This window comes from Mus musculus, chromosome 7 (assembly GCF_000001635.26).
Source record: "Mus musculus strain C57BL/6J chromosome 7, GRCm38.p6 C57BL/6J".
In the NCBI taxonomy this organism is placed as follows: Eukaryota; Metazoa; Chordata; class Mammalia; order Rodentia; family Muridae; genus Mus; species Mus musculus.
In genome coordinates, this window is record NC_000073.6 from 130,905,781 (window position 1) to 130,932,530 (window position 26,750).

The following is a 26,750-nucleotide window of genomic DNA, read 5'->3' on the forward strand; positions in this document are numbered from 1 at the left end:
TGAAAAAAAGCATTTGTTTTTGTTTATGAGAGTTAACACATTTGCTTATTGCAGAAAAATTAAGAAAACAATGGTTTGTTGCAACAAGCAAGATCATTCTAACTCTATAAAATCGTGTTTGCTTTCATATATTGTCATTTTCCCTGTGTTATTAAAATTTCTTTGGAGGGCCGGTGGTGGTGGTGGCGCACACCTTTAATTCCAGCACTTGGGAGGCAGAGACAGGTGGATTTCTGAGTTCGAGGCCAGCCTGGTCTACAGAGTGAGTTCCAGGACAGCCAGAGAAACCCTGTCTCAAAAAACCAAAAAAAAAAAAAAATTTTTTTTTCCTTTGGAAATAGGTGGGTCTGGAGCGCATATCTTTTATTGGAATTAAAGGCAGGCAGGAGGCAGAGACAGGTAGATTTTGGTGAATCTAAGGCTAGCCAGGGCTGTAGAGTGAGATTCTGCTTCAACAGAGTTCTCTTTGGAGACATTTTAGACTTTCATTATACTCCATGTATCGTGGCTAAACATTCATATGCGTAGTTTTTGTACATTCACTCTGCAAGCATGGTGATGGCACATCTTGTGTAAAGTTTGGCCTGAATTTTTGAGCCTTTCAGATGTTTCTAGGTCAGACTCAGCCATCAGAACAGCTTTTCTGTTTGTGGCTTTGACTTCGATCGTTGTCCTGCTACTAGCACAGAATGAAAGCACACTGGGCCCTATGCCTGCTCGAGTTCTGTCCTTTGAAAAATGTTCCTTGAACTTACTGGCATTCGATAGATTCTGGGAGAGGGGGACTTAGTTTTCTGTAGTGAATTGCTCGTTGGTAGGCTGCTGACACCCCATAACAGGCTCCACTTTCAAGATTAGCTGTGCAACACAAACTGGACTTGAGGACTTGATGGGGAAAAGGGTTGGTGAGGGGACTCTCAATAGTCAAGTGGGGAGGGGTAGGAGAGTAGAGAGGAAGGAGTTAGAGAAGGAGGTGAATATGTTCAGAAAACATTGTATGAAATTCACAGTAAAATAGTGCTAAAACCCACAAAATTCAGCATACAATATACAAAGTGCATAGAAAAACATGGCATGAAAACTAGAATCTAATTTTAGATCTACTTCTCAAGGAGTGAGGTTCTCAAAAGACGGGAGTTAGAAGGTACGTGCTTATGTTCCTTCTTGGCCTCATGCTATGCCCATCCCACCCCAAACATTCTGATCTCATGATGTTTAAATTCACACTGGCCAGTCTTTATCAAGAAAGAGGACTACTTCTGAATTTGACTACTAGTGTCTCTTTAATTCACTGTCCTTTTGGAAATTCTTTTCTTCCTTCCTTCCTTCCTTCCTTCCTTCCTTCCTTCTTTCTTTCTTTCTTTCTTTCTTTCTTTCTTTCTTTCTTTCTTTCTTTCTTTCATAAGATTTATTTATTCTATGTAAGTCCACTGTAGCTGTTTTCAGACACACCAGAAGAGGGCATCAGATCTCATTATGGATGGTTGTGAGCCACCATGTGGTGGGATTTGAACTCAGGACCTCTGGAAGAGCAGTCAGTGCTCTTAACCACTGAGCCATCTCTCCAGCCCCTGTAAATTATTTCTAAAATTAATATGTAAGATGGTACCAGAATGGCTTTGAAAATGGCGCATATAGCAGCAAAGTAAGAAGGTATTTCTTTAGTTTCTTCCTCTTACTTCATTTCAAAAAGTACTCATTATATAATCCTTGATGTGTCTGAGTTTAAACATGCAGTGGCCATCTTATGGCTCCATATAGAACCTGGCTCACAAAAACCTGGGTTAAAATTAATGCTTCTAGAGCCAGCTTTGGCAGTATATACCTGTAACCTAACTGCTCAGAAGACTGAAGCAGGGAGTTCAAGAGCAACCTGGCTAAAGAGTGAATTGAAGGCCGGCCTGAGCAATTTAGTATGACTCTGTGTCAAAACTAAAACACAAATTTTAAAATAAAATAAAGCCTCAATGGCTGAGTGTTTTTCTCCATTATTTATGTTGGTTTAGTTTCCCAATAATACATGCTCACCAAAAAAGTGCTTTCAGGGGTTGGAAAGATGGCTCAGAGGTTAAGAGCACTTGCTGCTCTTGCAGAGGACTGGTTTGATTCCCAGCATCCTTGTTGGGTAGTTCAGGGATGTAATGACAGCTCGTGACAACAGCTCCAGTGGAGTCCCCTGCTCTCTTGACCTCTGTAGCTGGGGACAGCTGGACCAATGACTTATAAATTGTTACACCCCACTCTACACGCGCACACACACACAGACACACTTTTGAAGCTAGGTGTGGTGGCACATACCTTTAATCTCAGCACTCAGGAGGCAGAGTCAGGACGTTGGCAGGCAGATCTCTAGAGTTCCAGAACAGCCAGGGCTATAGAGAAACCCTCTCTCTAAAAAAAAAAAAACAAAAGTGCTTTGAAAACTTTTTTTAAAAGAAATTATTGTCTTGAATGTATTTGCAGGTAACATTATATTGCCAAGGTACAGAATTTATGGAAATAGGAGGTGATTTTGAGAGAAAGTTGACTGAAATATCCCTTTTATTTCCTTTTAGGCTGATAGCCCTGAAGAGATGCACAGTTGGATTAAAGCAGTCTCTGGCGCCATCGTAGCACAGCGGGGACCTGGCAGGTCATCCTCTTCTGTAGGTTTTCTCCTTCTTGGGGAGAAACTCCACAGGGTCTCCATCCTTTGAAGTTTTCTTCCTCTCCCCTAATCCTTCAGTTTCTTTCTTTCTTGAGATTATTTGTATGTTGACTTTCATACCAATTGGACTTGCAAAAACAATGCACCCTAACTGAGAGCTTCCTTGTCCCATGCATAGCTTTCTGTGCACATTGTGTTCATGCACAAGCTGAGTGGCTGAAGAATAGAGACTTTCTTCCTTTGTCCTTGCAGTTAGGTTCTTGTTAGTGGGTCAGGGTGTAGCAGCTTGACACTCTTGGTATGGCACTGGCCTGACCATTCAAGGACTTTCAGTTCTACCAAAACACGGTTTTGTAATGTCCTGGTTTTCCCTTTACTTACCAATTTTTCATTTTTGTCCTTTGTGGTGTTGGAATACCACTGACCAAGCTAGAGACTTAAGTACAGTTTTCTGTTCCCATTCATTTTTTTCTATTTCATGTGGTTATTTCAATTTTCTATCAGGGTGATACAAAAGCTTGTTATCTTTACGTAGTTTAATAGTAATAGTGAAACAACTGAACGCTTTGCTTGGACATTGCCAGAGAAACACGTGTTACTCATGTTGTCCAAGTACATCCTAAGGAATAGTTTGGTTCGGAATACTTTGGCCATTCATCTCTGTTCTGAGATGCAAACCCTTTTGAGAAATTACACCTTAAAAGTAGCCCTGTTGTCAACTGTCCTGTGCCATACCATAGCCTTTATGATGTAGATTCTATATATACCTAGATATACCTGTATTTTCAGTATTTTACTATCTTTTACTAGTTTTCTGTTAGTGATAATGACAGATCAGTAGATAGTAATCTACTTTTCCCATTCCTTAATCATTTATTATTATAGTAATATTCCTTTAGGAATACTTAAAAACCTCTTTTGTGGGTGTTAGTTTGGTAACTGCCTGCATTTTATTTGACTCTTTAAACAGTCAAGTATGAGATTCTCTGCAAAAACAATGTCTGTTGGGAAGAGGGAAAGTTGGAGAAGGGTGTTTGTGTTCTGTGCTTTGTGGTGGGGGCAAATTGGACTGTCCAGCTGTTACTATCAGCAGAATTCTCTCTTTTCCTCCCTCTCCCAATATAGGTTAACTCTAATCTTAGCTTTGCACTGTGTTCCAGATGCGGCAGGCCAGAAGGCTGTCGAACCCTTGTATACAGAGGTATACATCAAGAGCTGGTGAATGCAGCACGTATGTGGGCTCTCATGCAAATGTGCCTTCTTAGTAGAAGGCCTGGACTCGCTCCTCCTTACAGCTGATCATAGAAGGTTGAGTTAACCGGACTGCCTTTTGCAGTTGTCATCACTAACGCAAAGTATTTTACCGTAGTCATCAGGTTGGATATGTATAGTTTAAAAAAAAAAAACAACCATACTAATGGAAGCTTCCAGAGCTTCATAAACTAACTGACTGAATTGCTGCAAGAGTTTTGATTTCCATGTTTTATGTATTTTGAGATTTATATATATATATATATATATATATATATATACTACAACACTTGAAATGAGCCTTTGTTCTTCTGATCCAGGCAAACTTCTGCGTGCATCCATGCTGGATAAGCTGTCACCAGAATTGCATGGTGTTTTATAGCTCTGGTGAAGTTTTACCATGTGATGGTAGTGTTTGCTGACTGTGGTACTGTTTTCAAAGCCGCTAGTGTCCTAAATGAGCACACACCAGGAGCTGCGCAGCACGCTGTGCTGTCTTCAGATTTGTCCTTAGAAGTACAATCACGTCAGCATTTACAGCGGTTTTAAAAGTGATTCATTTGTACCCTTTTTAACATCTTAAGCCACTCGAATATGTGACTTACCCAAAATAAGCCAAATTGAACCAGCTGCAGTCAGTTGCCGTGAAATTAAGAGAAGCAGAAAGCAAGTTGTCAGGCTATGAGACAAAATCATGTCTGAAAAGTCTTGATTTTTGTTGATTAATTGTTGATTTTGTTGATTAATCTATGGCCTTGCTTTTTTATGTTTTACATTTTATCTTTTTTAATTCTTGGGATAATTCCCATAACTCTTAAATGCTGGTAGACTCTTCTTTCAACACAATTCAGTTGCAGTTGGAACACCGTATCTCGTTTTAGGCTGACTAGTGCCATAAGCTACCAAAGTCAGCTTTGGTGACAGAATTAGTTTCTTCGTGGAATTGGTTGTTGGCTTTCATTGCTTTGAACTCACCCCTAAAATGCATTGCTTTGGGAAGGAACTTGCACATTTACGCTGCATGGCTCATGCTTCTGCTTTGTGTGTATGTGTGTGTGTGTGTTGCTTGTTTTTCAGAGAATCAAGTCTCACATTGAGTGACTAACTTTGTCGTTGGTGATTGGCTGTGTCTAACCACCATTCCTCTTTCCAGGAGCATTCCGGCTGGCCTTCAGAACCCAAATTCACTGTCCGTCCTGCCGGGGCCGCAGCCACCGCCTCACATTCCCCAGCCTCTCGCAGCCACTCTCTGGTCTCAGGCTGTGCCATGGAGAAGCGAGGAGTTTACCAATCTCTTGCCAAGGTCAAGCCAGGGAACTTCAAGGTCCAGACTGTCTCTCCAAGAGAGCCAGCTTCCAAAGTGACTGAACAGGCTTTGCTCAGACCTCAGAGTAAAAACGGCCCTCAGGGAGAAGATGGCGAGCCAGTGGACTTAGATGACGCCAGCCTGCCAGTCAGCGATGTGTGAGGAGGCTCTCGTGGGCTGCCTGCGCCACTCACCCTCAGTGTCCTTCCGTGAGGCTTCTCGCCAAAGATGATAGAGGGTGAATGATCTCAGTGCATATGTCATACTGCCTTGTGGGTGGACTCTAAGTTGGCAAACCAAGGATTTAGGGAGTGGCCTAGTCAACATAATTCTTTAAGAAAGGAAGGAGAAAAGCTGTGTCCATAGTGACTGTTTGAAGCTTTATATGTTTGGGTGGTGAAAATGTGTGTGTGTTTTTTTTTTTCTTAAGTGACTTTGAAATTTTAAATAACAATTTAAAACATTAAAATTTCTTATTATCTTGGTCATTTAAACCTGCTAATATGACTCCCTTTGAAATATTCAATATTTACACATTCTTATCAGCTAAAATTATCAAGTGGGCCATTCCCAGATGAAAATTTCTAATCTCATGAGGTCTGTGGTGCTGCAGAATTTATACTGCAATGTGGACTGTTTAGAATTCTAACCATTTATGATATTCTGGCTGTCCAGGTGAGTGGAAATTTTTGCATAGATTTGACTAGATGATTGGTGTAGGTGGCAGTGGAACAGGGCAAGCAGAAGTGGGGAGACTGGAGGTCAGCTATAGCTAAAATTGTTATTTCTCTGGGGAGGGGACTTTTTTTATCTTTATTTTTATTTTGGAGATTGGATTTTTCTATGTAGCTATGGCTGTCCTTGAATTCTCTCTGTAAACCAGGCTGCCCTTGAACTTGTGATCCTTCTGCCTCAGTTGCCTCCCAAATTATAGGGTTATGTCACCAACTTGCAGCCTGAGACACTTGTTTTAAAAAGCTCAGTGTTTTATTTCAGTAAAAATTATTTGGTCATAAATTTTGGGAAGAACTGATTTCTTTTTTTAAATCAAAGTTTTGTAAATAGATCTTACTTCTGAATTTGAATCGGTGGAAGACCTCAGTTCACATGCTAAGTCAAAACGGCCCTTAGTCACGACCTTGTTGTGGCCCCTCCCTTGTCATCAGTAGTAACCTATACTCAAGTGCCTGTGTCTTCTCATCTCACTTAGGATTGTACCCCAAAGTCCTACATGATTGGCTTTAAATGTCCGGGAAAACTAATTTCAGTAGCGTAGTTTGATAGGTTAAATGAGATAGCATTTTTATATCAGAGACACCAGAATGTTGGTGGTCAACTACCTGTGCAATATTTATGTCTTGAAAACCAGATCTGAGTATGCATTGAACAGTGGGGATATTATAAACAGAAGCGCCTCTCTGAAGAACCCGGTTTCCGGTGTTGAGTGATAGACTGGTTTGAGCGAGTACTGTTTTGTGGTGACATCTTAGGTGTTTCCTTTCTCCCAGGCTGCTGCTCTGTGGTATTTCCAGTCTCAGACTTGTGTTGTGGAGTCATGGTGTTAGTGTTCTGCCTTTTTATGTTCTAAGACTACTTGTTAGAGGACGGAAGATTTGCTACAGTGGTCTAGAGTTAAAATGTGCTCTTTAGTTGCCCAGCACAAGAACGTACCACTCACCTTTTGTATTCATAAGCTAATATGTTAGAGTTCTATGTAGTTTTCTCTTGTGCACCTGCATCAGAAAACCATAGGACAACAAGGTGGCTAGGCAGTTATCACCCCTCTGCTGCCGTATTCATCACCCAGGCTCTCTTACAAGTTCCTTGTTAATGCACAAGCGTAGGGACCCTTGTACAGACTCTGGCAGTATTGATGAGCCTGGCGCTGTTTGCTTTGGTGCAGCCTCCACAGTGCGCGTTCATTTTATCATATTTTGGTATCGGTAATTTGATATATTTCATGGTGGCAAAATATTAGCTCTATTTTGGGACTTTTTCTAGACTTACATTTATTCAAATGCATAGGAATATGTCCTTGTGATTATCAGGATCTCCTAATATTTATCTCAATTCTTTTGTAAGCTTGTGGAAATTATTTAAGTATTTTAAAGCATATTTTCTTGTAAATATATCCTATCCGAAGTGTCAGCAGTTACGTTAGTTAATACCGTGTTATCTGCTGTATTTTCCCTGTGTGTATAATGTATCTCCTTTCAGAACAGGAATGTGCCTCCTAATGTTTACTGTTACCCTGCTGTCTCTGTATGTCCAGTCGGTGGAACACTGTAATGACTTGAGAATAAACTGCCCAGAGTTCATTTTCACTCACGTCCCCTTTTATTTGGTTCAGTGTTCATGTGAACAAATCAGTAGAACTGGTAAAAAACATTTTTGGTTAGTTCATTTACTTACCTTTCAGTAAACAGATTTCATTTCCAGGACAGCCAGGGTTAAAACAGAGAAACTCTGTCTTGAAAAGCCAAAAAATAAAAATAATTTTAAAAAGTTTCAGATCCTTGAATTCTTGGGGTTTGATGTTGCTATTTTTTTTTTTTTTGTTGTTGTTTTTGAGACATGGTATCACTTTGTAGTCTTGGCTGAGACTCAGTATGGAAACTGTGTTGGCATTGAACTCACAGAGATCCTCCTGCCTCTGCTTCCCGGGTGCTAGAATTGTAAAAGTGTATACCAGCAGGCCCAGCAGATCCGTGAATTCTTAAGACAGCTTCCTATGAAATTGTACAAAGAAAATGTGTGTTCAGAAAGCTTGCTCTTTTTACTTAAACAAAAACATATTCTGAAAATTAGATGTGGGAGTTGCCTGTGAAGCATGTTGGAGTCATCGAGCTGCATGGAGCCCCAGCTTACCGGTCAGGCTGACGGAGATCCCATGCTGCCTACACCTGTGGGGAGGAGTGGGCGGGGCTGAGATGTGCAGTCAGCCCCCAAACAAGTGCTCCAGAGCCTGCCTTCTGAAGTCTTCCTAATGGTAATGGGCTGTTGTGACCTGTGTGTCTAGAGCCCAGCCCAGTGCCTGCTGCCTGCCCAGAGTAAACACTTATCCGCTGAGCCGAGGACCGGGCCACTAATAGAAAATATATTGGCATACGTTTATAATTCGATTGAATTATATTCAATTTAGTCACCTGAAGTTTTAGAATTTCCAAAGACACCAGCAGTGATTTTAGATGTCTCCTTTTGTTCCTTGTGTCTAGTTCATTGTCAAATCCTGCTTTATTTCCCCATCTTCCTGACCATACCTCTGAAATGCAATGCACAATTGGGCCTGTCAGCAGTTCCTTATGGATGGGAGAGTAGCTGTGTGCGTGTGTGCGTGCATGCGTGTGTGCGTGCGTGCGTGTGTGTTTCTTCAGTGGTATACCGACTGAAAAATTGACTATGATCCAGTAAATGTCATCCCACCAATACACATGGAAGCAGCCTTTGTATAGTTAAACTCAGCGGGTCACACAAAAAGTCATGAAAGTAAAAGAGAATATAAGAAGGGTTTCAGCGTGGTGGCACATGCCTTTAATCCCAGCGCTCAGGAGGCAGAGGCAGGTGGATTTCTGAGATGAGGCCAGTCTGGTCTACAGAGTGAGTTCCAGGACAGCCAGGGTTTCAACAGAAGAGTGAGGGTGATAGAATATTGAAAAGGTAACAGGTAAGAAATGACTAATATAATGACTTCTTATATGCTATTGCTTGGGGGGTGGGGGGACTGGAGAACTCAGCAGTTAAGATTATGCAGAGGACCTGAGTTCAGTTCCCAACACCCACCTGTAACTCTAACTTGAATGAGAATGCCTCCTTAGGCTCCCGTATTTGTATGCTTAGTCTGCTGGTGAACTGGAAAGATTAGGAGGTGTGGCCTTGTTGGAGGAGTTCTGTCACTGGGGGTGAAGCCCACACCATGCCCACCCCTCCCTGTTGCCTTTGGATCAGATATAAGCTCTCAGCTACTACTGAAGTCCTGTCTTCCACAAGTGTTCATGTGTGTGTGTCCATGCCCATGTACATGTACACAGACACACAAAAATGATAGACATAAAAATGTTTAAATGACTTGAACTGAAAAATATTGCTGACCTGGTTAGTGTTTATAATGTTAATTGGTGAAATCCCAGTGGTCCACTGTACGGACATTAAAAGGAGTAACTTACTGTTCGTGTGATAACAGTGCCACCTTCTGGTATTGGTTGCTACATTTAACGTAATCTGACATCTACTTCACAGGAAGGAGAGAAGATACGTAGCAGCATAGGATAGCTTTGAAATTCATAGAAATGTTAAATCACCTTTCCCAAATAATAACTTTTGTAGAGGTAACTGTAGCCTCACATTCATAAGAAATAATCTAGAGAAGCTGGGATGTCTGTAGCAAGATGCTATCTTATCAAAAGATAGACTATAGGACATGTTGTATGCCCTTCACTCAGTTTTTCCAGTAATCCCACATAAAGACATAGTGTAGAATTGTAACCATGAACTAGGCTAGTGCTTAGTGGCAGTGCTTACCCACTGAGCCATCTTGATGGCTGATCAGGCTTGGGACCTAGCTTTAGAGAGTAGATAGGCAATAATTTTACATATGTGACCAGTGGGGCGTTTGCCTTTTAACCTCTTGGGGTTGGGATCGGATTATTTTTCCATGTGCTACAGACCCAAGGAGATAATGGAATTTGCCCAGTGTTATAGAAAGTTAAACATGATAAAATCTAGTGTGGAAAACTACCCACCTAGAGGCCGAGATGGTCAAAGAATGATGGTATAGTAAGAAGCAGTGTGGCAAAGAGGATTTCTAGAAAACCCCTGAAGAACTTGTGGATACATGATAAGGAGTGAGTAAATTGATTTGCAGTTTTTTGTTTTGGTTTTGGTTTTTTTTTTTTTTTTCGAGACAGGGTTTCTCTGTATAGCCCTGGCTGTCCTGGAACTCACTTTGTAGACCAGGCTGGCCTTGAACTCAGAAATCCACCTGCCTCTGCCTCCTGAGTGCTGGGATCAAAGGTGTGCGCCACCACGCCCGGCGATTTGTAGTTTTGATGGCTCAAAAAGGGATTGAGAATAAAGTCATTATCTTCAAGGTTCAAGGCTCCCAAGCTATGATACACAAATCTCTCCTTGCCCTAGTTTTTTTCAGAGGGAGAGGTAAGGAAGGGAAAGAATGTGAAGGGACTTTCCATGACCCAGGAGCTTGCCCCAGTTAAATCCTCCCACCCCTCATTCACTGTCCTAATGTGTTTTTCTGCACCATGATAAAACACCCTGACAAATTAGTGTAAGGGAGACAAGGTGTATTGAGCTCACATTTCCAGGTTACAGTCTATCACTGTTGAAAGTCAAGACAGCAGGAACTTGAAGCAACAGAACAGACAAATCACATCTGCAACCAAGAGCTCTCTGCTCTTGATTGCAGATGTGATAGCATCCAGATGCTAGCACTATACAATCCAGTATACTCTACCCAGGGAATAGCACCACCCAGAGTGGACAGATCTTCCAACTTCAGTTAACATAGTCAAGACAACCAATATGGATATGCCTACAGGCAGTCCCTCATTGTGACCCCTTTTCAGATGACTCAACATTTTGTCTAGTTGACAAATCAAAGTTAACCATCACATTTATTTCCAATGGGAGCCTTTGGTCCCAGGAACATCTGTGCACAGTAACCATCATGTATATCTAGCTCATAATTTTGGTTCCTGTAGGGACTGCTGTCACTGAGGACGCACCCAGATCAAGTTCTCAGCACAAAGAGGGACAAAGGGCAGGGGACAAAAGACAAAAGACAGGAGGTAGAGGATAAGGGTAAAGGGGTGACAAGGGATGGGGGTGGGGGAGGTGGGAAAAGGATTTTTATCATGGTGCAGGGATGGGAGTGGGGCACCAAAGGACTGCCTCTGGATAGGAGACAGATGTGGCATATAGGAAAATGGTGCTTTATAAAGGTACAAGGGGAAACCCCATGTTAGGATGAGGCATTTAATTTTAATTGGGCATGTTAATTAGGTGAGCCAAAGGAGGCTTTTGATTGCTGGACTTCAATGCTTTGATAGCTCATCCTTGGTAGTCGGTCTCAGGAGGAAGAAGTGGCCACATAAGGGAATAGATCTTGGGGGTATAGCTTTAGGAATGTAGTAACAGGTTTCTAGCAAGGCAGGGGGAATGGGAAAGAGGATCAAGGCTTCCCAGAGCCATGTCTGCCATGCTTGGGCTGGCTAGAGAGTCCCTTCAGTTCCTCCTGTTTCTCATTCTTTCTTCTCAGTCTTCCACTTACCTGTTTATATTTTGAAGGTGGGAGATTTTTCCAGTGGGTCACATGTGGTGGGTGATAGAAGGTAAGGCACCAGGAGTAAAGGGGGAACAGCCTGTTTGTTGGCCCAAGCAACTAGAAGTACAGAGGAGCTATGACTGAGGTAGGGGCTCTGCAGGTAGACATGTACAATCTCAGGGCTGAACATGTTATGTTTCAGATACTTGTTAGATATCTAAGGGGAGAAATGGCTAGCAGCCAATCGGATAAGCAAATTTGGAATTGAGAAAGGTCAGCTTGACAGAAGGCAAGAGGAACGAGAAGTTGAGAAAATGCCTCCCTCAGATTATTTGTAAGCAAGACAACTGATTAGTGATTACTGTTGGTAGGTGGCACTGTGGGTGGTACACCCTTGGGTAGGTGGGTTCTATAAGAAAGCAGGCTGAACAAACTATGGGGAGCCAGGAAGCAGCGGTCCTCCATGGCCTGTACTTCAGTCTCCATCTCCAGGTTCATGCCTTGGCCTCTCTCAGTGGGCTGGGAGTTGGGGTATGGAAGCCAAATAGACCCTTTCCTCTCCAAGTTGATTATAGTCATGGTCCTAGATTTAGACGCATGGAGACAGAAGTAAGTGCATTACATGAGTGCCTGGTGCCTAGGGAGAGGAGAAGATGGTGTCTGGTCCCCTGGAACTGAAGTTAACAGTTGTCTGTGTGCTGCCATGTGGCTTCTCTTTACTGCTGAGCTGTAGTTCAGCTCCATGACGTAGTATATATATATTTCAATATTTAAACCAGGAATGGTGGTGCTCACCTTTATTTCCAGTGCTGGGGGCCAGAGACAGGCAGATCTAGAATCTCAGTGGATTCTAGGCCAGGCAATCTACCCAGGCTGATCAGAGCTACAGAGTGAGACTCTGTTTCAAAAACCAAACAACACACACACACACACACACACACACACACACTCACTCACATCACATTGTCGATCCCCTGCATACACCTCTGATAGCTTTCCATCACTCTGTTTCATGGTCCATGCAGACCAACATGACTTCACTGCAGCTCCCAGTTCTGTTGTTTTGCTTTGTGCCATTGTCCTGATGAGGGTGACAGGCCCCCAGGAAGAGGAGCCAGAATTCATATGCTGAACATTGGGTTCTATTCGGATTTTGGAAGCAGTTCCAAGCCAGCTTTCATGGAGCCCTAATTGTTTGGGGATTTTTTTTCCTGACCTAATACAGCTTGGCTCATGATTGATTCTTGTCCTTAAGCTTAAAACTAGGACAGGCCTTAATGAGCAGGGCACAGTGTCTATGGCTATGCTCAGTCAGTTTCTTTCCAGCAGAACAATATTCTTGATTAAATCCACTCAGCATTCAAGGGCTTCTCCTGGGCAGGAAATTTCCGTGGGTCCCAGGGAATAAGGAGTAAGAGAGACAGACATAAAAGTCACAGGGTAGACCAAGATAGATATTGAAAGATTATGCTAGGCTATATTACAGGAATGGGCCTTGGAGAGTTGTAGCAGAGGTTTTCTATTAGTTACTTTAAGAGATGGCTTATCAGCTCAGGACCCCCATGGCCAAATTCTCAGCACAAAGTACATTTGCCCCAGAGGGACAAAAGGTGGTGAATAAGAGACAAAGACAGGAGATGGAGGGTGTGGGAGAAGGGAAAGAGGACAAGGAAGAGGGTTATTTGTCCTGGGGTTTGGGGACAGCATCAAAGGACTATTTCTAGATAAAGAGGAGACAGACATAGTCCATAGTCCATAGTCCAGACATAGTCTATAAAGGTTCAGGGGGCAGCCCCATGTTAGGATGGGCATTTAATTTTAATTTGACATGTTAATTAGGTGGGCCAAAGGGAGCTTTTGATTACTGGACTGGACTTAGTTTGATAGCTGGCGCTTGAGGAAGAAGTGGCCAAATAAGGGGATAGGCCAGCTTTAGGAATGCAATCTAATAGTTCTTAGCAAGGCAGAGGGAATGGGGGAGAAAGGGCACACGGCCTGCCAGAGCCATGCTCACCACACTCGAGCTGGCCAGTCTTCAGCTACTTCTCTGTTGCTGTGCTAAGACACTATGACCAGGGCAGATGATAAAAGGAGGCGTTTATTTGGGTTAGTAGTTCTGTCGGGACAGTCCCTCATGACAGGAAGACATGACAGTGATAGGAAAGCATAATGTTGGGAGCAGGACGCTAAAGACACATCTTGGACTACAAGCAAGAAGTGGGAGGACTGAGAATGGGAGTGGCTTGAAACCTGAACCCCCATGCCCAAACTTCCTCTGGCAAGGTTAGCTCCTGTCACCTCTGCTGTGCAACATTTTCCTCCAAGGTTGAAACATCCCATCCTGCAAAAACAGTTCCTTAAACAGGAAAGTAAGCAACTCAAAAGAGCTTCAGGAAGTCCCTGAAACCGACTAGTTGTCCTTTCTGACAAAGTAAGCAATAAAAACTACAAAGACAAGCTGCAAAAAAAGACTCTTGACACTAGATTAGACAGCTGCCCCTAAGAAGCAGACACTATCTGAGCTGGGTGGAAGAGGTTTAAACCAACTGAGCCTCTTGGAAAGGACACGTGCAAACCTGTTGAGCTGCCTGCCTGTGTAGTGTGCTCCAGACTCCCAGCTTTCTGAGCTCTCTGACTTATGCTGGGGTGGGCTTTGATGACACAGCTGTGTTTGAAGTAATTTCTGCTCCTGTTAAGTAAACCCTTACCCATATTTCTGTGAGCAACCTCCATAAAACTCACCACGTTGGATTTTGGTGGTGCCCATACTTTGGTTTGTCTTTAGCTCCCTTGCTGGGATGAGTAGAAATGTGCTGAGTCTTCTAGGAAAAGTTTGGTCACATGATACCTCCCCAACTACGTCATCAACTGGAGGCCAGTATTGAAACATCTGAACCTGTGGGAAACACTGCCATTCAACCCCCCACAGTCTCATTGACTGTTAGATGTCCATCGAGAGTCACTGATGCTCCTGTTGTCATGTTCATCCTGGGGCCTAAGCAAATTGAGCAGCCTCTGTCTGAGAAATGTCTAGAAGCCATGGGAGAAGGAAAAGTATTCCAGTCAACTTCAAAACTGCTCAGAAGTGACACATGCCATCAAGTTAATGCTTCATTGGCCGGAGAAAATAAGTCAAGCTAGACATGACCAGGGATTGGCATTTTATTATGTAAAAAATGATAAAATAATCTCAATTATTTATAGCTTAATATAATACAACCCTACAGTGAGTACAATGAAATCTTGAATTATTCTACCCCATTTAGTAAGATTACAAAATTTCAATAGTAAGAAGACTAACTTTTTGCCTTTGTCTGTGTATGATATATATGTGTTGCACTTGTGGGTCAGATGGTATTAATAAGTTACCTTAAAATATTCTGAGTTCTTAAAGTAGGCAAGGTCCTAGGAAAGTCAATGACCCAGGCTGACAGGCAAGGTGGCTGTCCCTAAAGGCAGCCTGCTCCACTATTGGGCATAGATGATTGACAGATGAGGTCATGGGTGTTGAGCAGTGTGCCTAACAGGTGTACAGGACTGTGGTCAAGTTCATTTCCTTGGTCATGAGAAAAGATAAACTGCTTAGAGTGATACATGCCTGCTTCTTCAAGGCCAGCAGGAAAACCTGTGTAAGCTCAAGGTAGTGTGTGTGTGTGTGTCTGTCTGTCTGTCTGTCTCTGTGTCTGTGTGCCTATGCCTGTGTTTTGTGTTTGTTGATGATAGAGTCCAGGGCCTAACAAATGTTCAACCACTGAACTCTATGCTCAGCTTGGCCTTTCTGTTTTAAAGGGCTCTCCTGACCAGAGCAGGCCAGACCTGACTACTCTCCTTTTTGATGGACTCAACATTAAACTCAATAGAAACCTTAATTATGCATGTGAACCCCCCACCCCAACCCCAGCTAACCTAACCACACAAGTGACATCCATTATAACCACAGATCTTGTCCTAAAATGAGGGATAGGGACATGGCCACCAAGGGGGCAGGGACTTGGGAGGCGGCCTTGGGGTTCTGCCCATTGTGGCACTTAGCCTCCTGTGCATGTGCCCATCATGTCTGCTAGTGTCTTCCTGTTGGCACTGGATGCTTTGTGAACCCTTTATCCAACATCCCCCCTCCCCCAGTTTTGCCTGTTTTTAAAAGTTAGTGTATGAATGTTTGCCTGCTTATATGTGTGTGTGCCATGCACATGCCTAGTGCCCATGGAAGCCAGAAGAGGGCATGGTAGCCCCTGGAGCTGGAATTAGAGATGGTTGTGAGCCACCATGTGGATGCTGGAAAGAGAACCTGGATCCTGTGGAAAAGCAGCCAGTGCTCTTAACTGCTGGGTCATCTCTCCAGCCCTGCCCTTTTCCTCTTGAGTTGTATGTTCTGGTTACAGGTGCTCTAAAGCTGTTTGTAGTTCTTTCACTGTGGAAGTTTGTCTTCATTTGTGACGAGCAGAAATTCTTCATTTTTAAAAAAAATTTTCTATTTTTTTTTAATTAGGTCACATAAGGGTCTCTTTTATTTATTTGAGGTTCTAGTTTTGTGCCCTGTTCACACAATCTCCTGTCCCCAGATCTCACTGTTTCTTGTGCAAACCCTTTTTCACCTGGACACTTCCCTGGTTTCATCTTTTCCTAGTAAACCTTTGGTCCACTTAGGATGAGTGTGTGCGTGGAACCAACTCCTCTTTTGCCCACTGAGTAGCAGTTGGTGCAGCATGCTTTCTTCAAGAAACCATGCTATGGGGTTACAGCAAAGCCTTTGGTAATCAGGTGACTATAGACTTGCACTAGCCTGAGCTCTCTTCTATGCTGTTGGTTTATTTATCTGTGTGCCAGCTTACAATGTGAGACCTAGATGCTGCCTTCAAAGAAGCTGCTACGTTGGTCGAGACAGTTTGCAAGGCTGTTTCCTTACGGAAGGTGAGCCTGGAGGATGGAAAGAGAATAAGCCACTTCTCCATGTGAGAAGAGTTGTTCTGAGGACCTAAAGATTGTGTGTTGTGTGTTGTGTGCATATCTCTGTGAGTGTGTGTGTGTGCATGTGCACATGTGTGTGTGGGGGGTGCATGTATGTATGTGTGGGTCTGTCTGTGGTATGTGTGTCTCTGTGTGTGGGTGCATGTGTATGTATGTTGTATATGCAGGTACGTGTGTGTGAGTACGTGTGCACGTGTGTACATGGGTGTGGTGAGTACATGTATGGGTGGGTCTGTCTGTGTGCATGTGTGCACACAAGGAAGCCTGAGGTCAAACTTTGGGTGTTGCTTCTCAGATGACAGCCAACTTTGATTTTTTTTTTTTTTTTTGGAGTTCTTTTTGTTTTGAGATAGAGTCTCTCACTAGTCCAGAACTCCCCAGCTTAAGCCAGACTGTCTGGCCAGTGAGTCCCAGGCCTTCAGCTGTCACTGCCTCCTTAGCACTGGGCTTATATGTGTATTCCTCCATGCCTGGCCTTTTTTTGTATGTGTTCTTTGGGTTTGAACTCAGATCCTCCTGTTCTCACCACAAGCCACATTTTACCAACAGAGCTATCTACCCAGCCCCATACTAACTTAGAATGACTAGATGGGTGGGATTATCCCAGGGAGGGTGAAAGCACATTCATTGGAAAATGCACCCTCTTGCCCTTCTCCTCCCTCCCTCTGGCCAGCGTGTGTGGACTTGGGGGGCAAAACTGGCTTTCTTTACCTTTCCTTCCTGGTGGTCTTATCCACACTCTTTACCAGTGTTAATGGTTAGTGTAGAATATTAAATTCAGAAAACAATATCCCTTGTTCCTCCCACGTAGAAAGAACACTCCTGCCCCCATAAAGCCTTCCAGATTTGTTTTTTTGTCAAACAGTCAGGGCAGCCACACTCGTGCTTCCTGTCCTGCGTCTTGCTTAGTGGATCAGTGAGGCTCTCCCTAGGGGTGCAACACAGTTTAGAACCTCAATCCAGGAAAGTTCAGCCATTAGGGAGGGATTCCTGAGTGACCCACGTATCTGGGCTGGGTCTTCCTGAAGCTTAGGGTGTATGCATTCCCCCTCTTTCTTTCTGAGCTGTTGGTCTTCCTGAAAGGAAGGGGCTGTGACTTCCAGGGTCCTGGTTTCTCAAGCTGATAACTATTCTTTTTCAAGGAATGGAGAGTGAATTTTCTTACTGGTACCCGGTACAGGGACATCCAGACATGGCGGCCAGGCAGGGAAGAACACGAGAACCACAAGACAAAGTGTCAGGCTCTCTGGGAGGATGGAGAGGCTGGGCGGCAGCTGGCCGAGTGGAAAAGTACCTCAGCCATGATTCACTGGGGACAATGTTGCGCTGGTGCCATGCCGTCAGCCATCTGGCATGCAGACAGCTTACGGCTGAGAGTCACATCAGAAATGAAGGCTGAGGAGAGAAACTACAGGAAAGTCAAGATGAAGATGTGTTGAACCTGGTTGAGGCCACGGGCATCTGTTCACATGGCAACTTCAGGCCAGAGCCTGCTGTATGACTAGCTGTGTGGGCGCGATGGACAAGTCCGAGTTCCCTGTTGGGGGAGGACATTGGTAAGTTAACACACCAAGTGTCATTGAGTTTAGACTTCTTTGCCCTGGTTACAGAATCACTGGGTAAGGCTCTGTGGGTAAGAGTGGCTCGTCTGCAAGCTTGAGGACCTGAGTTCAAATCCACAGCATGCATATTAAAAAAAAAAAAAAGCTAGGCGTGGCTGGGTGTTCCTATATCCCTAGCAATATGGAGCAGAGATGGGCCAGCCTCGCCCAAATGAGAGCATCCAGTACATGAGGGAGACTGCTGTCTCAAGGCAACATGTGGATAGCAAGCACTAAAGGAGGACGCTTGCCTCCCTGCTCTGGCCCCCACATGCACATGCACATGTACCAGCATGGGCTTGTGTGCTCCCCATACACGTGTGCATATCAAACACGCGCACACATACATACAGACTAGGTGACTGGCTGCAATATATGTGCATATGTTACCCACATGGTGACAGTATATAGGATGGCCTGTCTGTGGCTCTCGGCACTGCTGTGTAGAGTTGGTGAGTCTTCAGATCAGAGGCACAGGGTGCTCAGTCTCCACCGAGGCTGTTTCAAGAAGCTTCGCTGACTTGTAATTGAAACGCCCTGCAGTTTGCCTGTACAGTTGGTGTGTCCAGTAGACTCAGGCAGGTCTAACCATCACTGGGACTCTTTTGCTTTGTAGTTTTATTCTTGGGTTTTCAAGGCAGAGTCTCCTATACCCTTGGCTGACTCTAAACTTGACATAGAGTAGAGGATGACCTTGCATTCCCTTTTTTTTTTAAATTGGATATTTTCTTTATTTGCATTTCAAACATTATCCCCTTTCTTGGTCCCCCTGAAACACCCTATCCCATCCCTCCTCCCCCTGCTTCTATGAGAGTGTTCCTCCACCTACTCACCTACTCCTGCTTTCCTGCCCTCAAATTCCCCTATACTGGAGCATTGAGTCTTCACAGGACCAAGGGCCTCTCTTCCCATTGATGTCCGACAAGGCCATCCTCTGCTACATATGTGGCTGGAGCCATGGGTGCCTCCACGTGTACTCCTTGGTTGGTGGTTTAGTCCCTGGGAGCTTTGCGGGGTCTGGTTGATTAATATTGTTGTTCTTCCTGTGGGGTTGCAAACCCCTTCGGCTCCTTCAGTTCTTTCTCTAACTCCTCCATTGGGAACCCCGTGCTCTTTCCAATGATTGGCTGTGAGCATCTGCATCTATATTTGTCAGGCTCTGGCAGAGCCTCTCAGGAGACAACTATATCAGGCAGCATGCAATTCTTGGCATCCATAATAATGTCTGCTTTTGGTGACTATATATGGGATGGATCCCCAGGTGGGACAGTCTCTGGATGGCCTTTCCTTCAGTCTCTGCTCCATACTTTGTCTCCATATTTGCTCCTGTGAGTATTTTATTCCCCCTTCTAAGAAAGACCAAAGCATCCACACTTTGTCTTCCTTCTTCTTGAGCTTCATGTGGTCTGTGAAGTATATCTTGGGTATCCTGAGCTTTTGGGCTAATATCCACTTATCAGTGAGTGCATATCATGTGTGTTCTTTTGTGATTGGGTTACCTCACTAAGGATGATGTTTTCTAGTTCCATCTATTTGCCTAAGAATTTCATGAAATCATTGTTTTTAATAGCTGAGTAGTACTCCATTGTGTAAATGTACCACATTTTCTGTATCCATTCTTCTGTTGAGGGACATCTGGGTTCTTTCCAGCTTCTGGCTATTATAAATAAGGCTGCTATGAACATTGTGGAGCATGTGTCCTTATTATATGTTGGAGCATCTTCTAGGTATATGCCCAGGAGTGGTACTGCTGGGTCCTCCGGTAGTATTATGTCCAACTTTCTGAGGAACTGCCAGACTGATTTCCAGAGTGGTTGTACAAGCCTGCAATCCCACCAGCAGTGGAGGAGTGTTCCTCTTTCTCCACATTCTCTCCAGCATCTGCTGTTACCTGAGTTTTTGATCTTAGCCATTTTGACTGGTATGAGGTAGAATCTCAGGGTTGTTTTGAATTGCCTTTCCCTGATGACTAAGGATGTTGAACATTTCTTTAGGTGCTTCTTGGCCATTCAATATTCCTCAGTTGAGAATTCTTTATTTAGCTGCTCTTTACCCCATTTTTAATAGGGTTATTTGATTCTCTGAAGTCTAACTTCTTGAGTTCTTTGTTTATATTGGATATTAGCCCTCTATCAGATGTAGGATTGGTAATGATCTTTTCCCAATCTGCCTTTTTTTTTTTTTTTTTTTTTTTTTTTTTTTTGAGACAGGGTTTCTCTGTATAGCCCTGGCTGTCCTGGATCTCACTTTGTAGACCAGGCTGGCCTCGAACTCAGAAATCCGCCTGCCTCTGCCTCCCGAGTGCTGGGATCAAAGGCGTGCGCCACCATGCCCGGCTTTGCCTTTTGTCTTATTGACAGTGTCCTTTGCCTTACAGAAGCTTTGCAATTTTATGAGGTCTCATTTGTTGACCCTTGATCTTACAGCACAAACCATTGGTGTTCTGTTCAGGAATTTTTTTCCGCTGTGCCCATGTGTTCAAGGATCTCCCCCACTTTCTCTTCTATGAGTTTTAGTGTCTCTGGTTTTATGTGGAGGTCCTTGATCCACTTGGACTTGAGCTTTGTACAAGGAGATAAGAATGGATCGGTTTGCATTCTTCTACATGCTGACCACCAGTTGAACCAGCACCAATTGTTGAAAATGCTGTCTATTTTCCACTGGATGGTTTTGGCTCCTTTGTCAAAGATCAAGTAACCATAGGTGTGTGGGTTCATTTCTGGGTCTTCAATTCTATGCCATTATCTTCCTGCCTGTCTCTGTACCAATACCATACAGTTTTTTATCACTATTTCTCTGTATGTAATACAGAGAAGGTCAGGGATGGTGATTCCCCAAGTTCTTTTATTATTGAGATGGAGAAACCAAGATATTCCATGACAAAACCAAAATTACACAATATCTTTCCACAAATCCAGCCCTGCAAAGGATAATAGATGGAAAACACCAACACAAGGAGGGAAACTACACCCTAGAAAAAGGAAGAAAGTAATCTTTCAACAAACCCAAAAGAAGATAGCCACATGAACATAATTCCACCTCTAAAAACAAAAATAGCAGGAAGCAACAATCACTATTCCTTAATATCTCTTCACATCAATGGACTCAATTCCCCAATAAAAAGACATAAACTAACAGACTGGATACATAAACAGGACCCAGCATTTTGCTGCACACAGGAAATGCACCTCAGTGACAAAGACAGACACTACCTCAGAGTAAAAGGCTGGAAAACAATTTTCCAAGAAAATGGTCCCAAGAAACAAGGAGAAGTAACCATTCTAATATTCAACAAAATAGAATTTCAACAAAAGTTATCAAAAAAGATAAGGAAGGACACTTCATACTTATCAAAGGAAAAATCTACCAAAATGAACTCTCAATTCTGAACATCTATGCTCCAAATGCAAGGGCACCCACATTCATAAAAGAAACTTTACTAAAGCTCAACGCACACATTGCACCTCATACAATAATTGTGGGAGACTTCAACACCCCACTCTCAGCAATGGACAGATCATGGAAACAGAAACTAAACAGAGACACAGTGAAACTAATAGAAGTTATGAATCAAATGGATTTAATAGATATCTATAGAACATTTTATCCTTAAACAAGAATATACCTTCTCAGCACCTCATGGTACCTTCTCCAAAATTGACCATAAATAGGTCACAAAACAGGCCTCAACAGATACAAGAAGATTGAAATAACCCCATGCATCCTATCAGATCACCATGGACTAAGGCTGGTCTTCAATAGCAACAAAAACAACAGAAAGCACACATACATATGGAAGCTGAACAACACTCTACTCAATGATAATTTGGCCAAGGAAGAAATAAAGAAATAAATTAAAGACTTTTTAGATTTAATGAAAATGAAGACACATCATACCAAAACATATGGGACACAATGAAAGCAGTGTTAAGAGGAAAACTCATAACTCTTGAGTGCTTCCAAAAAGAAATTGGAGAGAGCACACACTAGCAGCTTGACAGCACAGCTGAAAGCTCTAGAACAAAAAGAAGCAAAAACACCCAAGAGTAGAAGGCAGGAAATAGTCAAACTCAGGGGTGAAATCAAACAGAAACAAAAAGAACTATTCAAAGAATCAACCAAACGAGGAGCTGGTTCTTTGAGAAAATCAATGAGATAGATAAACCCTTAACCAGACTAACCAGAGGGCACAGAAATAGTATCCAAATTAATAAAATCAGAAATGAAGGAGGGGGCTGGTGAGATGGTTTAGGGGGTAAGAGCACTGACTGCTCTTCCGAAGGTCCTAAGTCCAAATCCCAGCAACCGCATGGTGGCTCACAACCACCCGTAATGAGATCTTGATGCCCTCTTCTGGTACGTCTGAAGTCAGTTACAGTGTTCCTATGTACAGTAATAAATCTTAAAAAAAAAAAAAGAAAAAAGAAATGAAAAGGGGGACTTAACAACAGAGGCTGCATGCTTGATACTCTTGTGTATCTCCCAATACCGAGATTATGGCCTGCTATGCCCAGTAATCATTGTAATTTAATAACCTTCCTGCCTGCCTCTGGTTTTTCTTTCTCTTTCTCCCTTTTCTTTCTTTTTCTCTTTTCTTTCTTTCTCTTTCTCTCTCTTTTCTTTCTTTCTCTCTCTTTTCTTTCTTTCTCTCTCTTTTCTTTCTTTCTCTCCTTTCTTTCTTTCTTTCTTTCTTTCTCTCCTTTCTTTCTTTCTTTCTTTCTTTCTTTCTTTTTTCTTTCTCTCCTTTCTTTCTTTCTTTCTTTCTTTCTTTCTTTCTTTCTTTCTTTCTTTCTCTCTTTTCTTTCTTTCCCTCCTTCTTTCTTTGCTTCTTTCTTTGTTTCTTTGCTTCTTTCTTTGTTTCTTTCTTTCTTTGTTTCTTCCTCTCTCTCTCTCTCTCTCTCTCTCTCTCTCTCTCTCTCTCCCTCTCTCTCTCTCTCTCGCTTCCTTTCACTATTGATTCAGGCTAAGCTAGCTTAGCAGAAAGACAGTGCCCTTGTCCCTGCCTCATGCTCTTCTTCTTTGCCACACAGCACTCTTCCCTCCTGGGATCAAGTAGGCAGTGAGAAAGTGAGAGCCCCGATCAAGGACTCTGTTGGAGACCTGGGATTTGGGGGGCGGTGTTCCTGGATGTGTACCCCCCCTTTCTACCCTGGGAGGGGCTATGCTCATCACTGAGCAGGAGGACAGTACTGTGACAGGCAGGGAGCAACTGAGACTTTCGTAGCCTTACCCAGCTGCTAAGGTCTGCACCTCACCTTCTCTGGCAGTAGTGACTTTGTACACTTGGGATCTGGCAAAGCCACGTAAGGAAGGATTTCTTTTGGCTCCTGGTTTGGGAAGATGTACTCCATGATGGTTGTAGTGGCTATTCCTGGTTGACTATACCTGGGATGAACTACAGTCCAGAACTGGAAGGCTCACCTGTGGTCCTAATCTGGAGGCTGGGAGATACAAGTTTCTGACCTGGATCTTGGCATGGAGATCTTGAGGCATAGTGGCTATGAATTCCAGAAGATTAAGCCAGGGAGATCTCTGAGTTCAAGGACATCTGGAGTTAAAGGCATGGTGCCACATACCTTTAATTTGGGCCACACCTTCTGCTAGAGACCTACATAAGGACATTGGAAGAAGGAAGATTTATGCGCTCTCTCTCTTCTTCACCTGCTTGCCTTGTGGGACTGAGCAACTGCTAGCTCCTTGGACTTCCATTCACAGCTGCTGCTGACCATTTTTGGGGAGTTGGACAACAGACTGTAAGTCATTAACAAATCCCCTTACTATATAGAGACTACCCATAAGTTCTGTGACTCTAGAGAACCCTGACTAATACAATGGTGGAAGAGGCAGAGCTCGTGGCTCTGTGGTAGTGAGAATGTGTGGCTGGGGTCCTCACCTCCTGAATAGGGACTGTTTTGGAAAAGTTGTGTAAGCTTCACTGGAGGAAGTGGGCCACTGAGAGTCGTGTCTTTGTCAGCATGTTGTCTCTCCATGGTGAATTCTAACCCTCTGGAAGTAAAAGCCAAAATAGATTCTTTATCCCTTTAAGGGGCTTTGATTTCCTCATAGCAACAAAAGTGAAACCAAGACAGGACTAACTGACCCCTATCATCTGCACTTGACCGATAGCCGTTGCCCTGGCAAATCCGTAGCTGCTGTGGGTTACCAGCTATCTGCATGAGAGTCATCTATCAACCTCTGGGAGAGATATAGGGTAAGGTATTTGGGAAGTCATTGTTCTTTGGGTGTGGCCACTGATGGTTTGCTCATGCCCCCCGTGGACAACCCCACACTCATGTACGTGGGCAGTACTAACTGGGACTCAGTGGGTTATTTAAAGGAGAGCCCAGAGTTGGTGGCACATGCCTTTTGTCCCAGCACTCAGGAGGCAGAAACAGGTGAGTCTCTGAGTTTGAGGCCAGCCTGGTCTACAGAGTGAGTTCTGGGACATTGAGGACTACACGGAGAGACCCTGTCTTAAAAAAATCAAAACAAAACAAAAAACAAAATAATGAAAATACAAGAGAAGAGATAAAGATGGAAGGGGGAATGTGTTGTGGAGGACCCAGGGAGATGACAGGTTAAGGGTATGATCAAGATACATTGTATACTTGTATGAAATTGTCAATAAATAAAAACACTACTTAAAATTTCTTTTAATGAGTTGGAGAGATGGTGCAGTGGTTAAGAACTCTGACTGTTCTTCCACAGGTCTCGAGTTCGAATTCAATTCCTAGCAACCACATGGTAGCTCACAACCATCTGTAGTGGGATCTAGCGCCCCCTTCTGGTGCATCTGAAGAGAGCAACAGTGTACTCACATATGTATAAATCTTAAAAAATAATTATTTTTAAAAACTTAGGTTGGGGGTCTCCAAGCAGGGCCATTAGCTATATGGCTTAAATTTTCTTTATCTGAATAATTCTCTCTGAAGGCACTATGTTCCCCAAACCTGACCTTGGCTCATGCTTTGGTTGCCTGCTGCCCCTGAATAACAATACTGACAACCGGTCATCGTTCTACTTCGGCATCAGCCTGTGGTTCTGCGTGAACTCATGTTCACCTGAGCCTCATCTCCTGGTGAGGAACTCACTCCATCACCTGCCAGGCACGTTTAACTTTTCTAAAGCTCGTGTGTGGGAAGCAACCTGTCAGTGCAGTCACGGGGACTGTTAATCCTGTGGAAGTGGTTTACTTTGAGAAACCATTTGAATTAAGAGATCTTCAGATGAACTCAGATGCATCAGTTTGAAGGGCAGTGGAGCAGCAACCAGCTCGGGGGTCAGTTGGTGTTGAGGGGGTCCAGGCTTCTGTCATGAATAGCCGTCGATGTTTATGATTTGCTAGTAAAAATGGCAGCATATCTCAGGGGCATTAAAAGCCCCCCCCCCCAAATATCCTAAACAGTTTTGCCTTTGTGTTAATTCTGAGGAAGGGGTTTTTGCACAAAGAGCCACCCTGAAATGAAATGTTACAAGGCCATTGGACTCTCCTTAGCCCACTGGGTTCCTTCTACTAGCCTAAACTTCATTCTAATTCAAAGCACTCAACAGAGTGACATATAGAATAACATATTTTTATTTTAAAATCATGTTATTGAATCCATTGTTTTTTTTTCAATCTCCTATATATTGTGCAGCAAAGCGAGTCTATAAAAACACACCTTCACAGCTGGCTGGAATGTGTCCTCGAATCTGTATGACGTCCCCGTTCTTTAGGAGGGCACTGAGAGCCCTAACCCAGGAGGCCCCTCCCCTTAACTGCTAATTCTGCCCTCAGTTGTACCCACCTCTCAGTTTGGAATCTCCACACCTAGTGGGATCCATAACACTGGCCCCAGTGCATCCTTCTATCTGGACAAACCCTCCCTGTCCTTGGAGATATGGCCCAATCTCTTTTTCTTTTAAAGTTTGAAAATATCTTAGTAGATATAATATTTGTACATATTTATGGGGTCTAGGAGGATCATTCCATATGTGCACATATATGTGCACATGATGCGTCATGATAAAGCTCATTGTGAACAGACTTTTTGCTGCTTCAAATGCTTGTCACTTCTAAATGTTGGGAACTTTTGGATTTTTCTAGTTTTTTTTTTTTTTTTTTTTTTTTTTGCTTCTCACTTTTAGCCAGGTGGTGGCACATGCGTTTAATCCCAGCACTCAGGATGCAGAGGAAGATGGATCTCTGAGTTTGAGGCCAGCCTGATCCATGGAGTGAGTTCCAGGACAGCCAGGGCTACACATGCAAATCTGCCTCAAAAAAAAAACAAAATAAGGTTCCCACTCTTTAAAATGTTTTTAAAAAATTTCATTTTATTTGTATGTTTTTTTTCCCCTGCATATGTGTATGTGTTTCATGTGTATGCAGTGCCCACAGAGATCAGAAAGAGGCATCGGCTTCCTTAGAGCTGGAGTTACAGATGGTTTTGAGCCAATCGTGTGGTGCTGGGAACTGAACTCTGGTCCTCTGAGAGAATAGCCAGTGCTCTAACCACTGTACCATCTCCTCAGCTCTCTTCTTATCTTCAACTATATTGTTCATTGCATTAGTCATTTATTGTTGTGACATATTTGACACACACACACACACACGCACACGCACACGCACACATACACCCCTGCCCCACGTCTTTCTCCTGATGCACAGTAGCCTTAGCTGCTGACTGCCACTCTGAAGTCTTCTTTTGCTGAATAAGGCTT

General features: G+C 43.3%; 1 protein-coding gene and 1 non-coding gene across 23 annotated transcripts in view; both read left to right on the forward strand.

The window, feature by feature from the left end:
• Plekha1 (pleckstrin homology domain containing, family A (phosphoinositide binding specific) member 1) overlaps positions 1–7,714 on the forward strand; it is a 52,944-nt gene extending 45,230 nt beyond the window's left edge. For 7 of the 22 annotated variants that reach the window (XM_017321904.2, XM_006507140.1, XM_006507150.1 and 4 more), the window contains 3 exons: positions 2,556–2,645; positions 3,773–3,878; positions 5,052–7,528. In XM_017321904.2, coding sequence (XP_017177393.1) covers positions 2,556–2,645; positions 3,773–3,878; positions 5,052–5,266 — 411 coding nt within the window. In that variant the 3' untranslated portion in view covers positions 5,267–7,528. Of the gene's footprint in view, positions 1–2,555; positions 2,646–3,772; positions 3,956–5,051 lie in introns of all 22 variants that reach the window. The other 15 variants (NM_001382378.1, NM_001382379.1, NM_001382375.1 and 12 more) reach the window with 8 other exon arrangements.
• Positions 2,488–2,555, forward strand: Mir7061 (microRNA 7061). The gene has a single exon (NR_106028.1). It is a non-coding gene; the product is annotated as a microRNA 7061 (primary transcript).
• Positions 7,715–26,750: the final 19,036 nt, after the last annotated feature.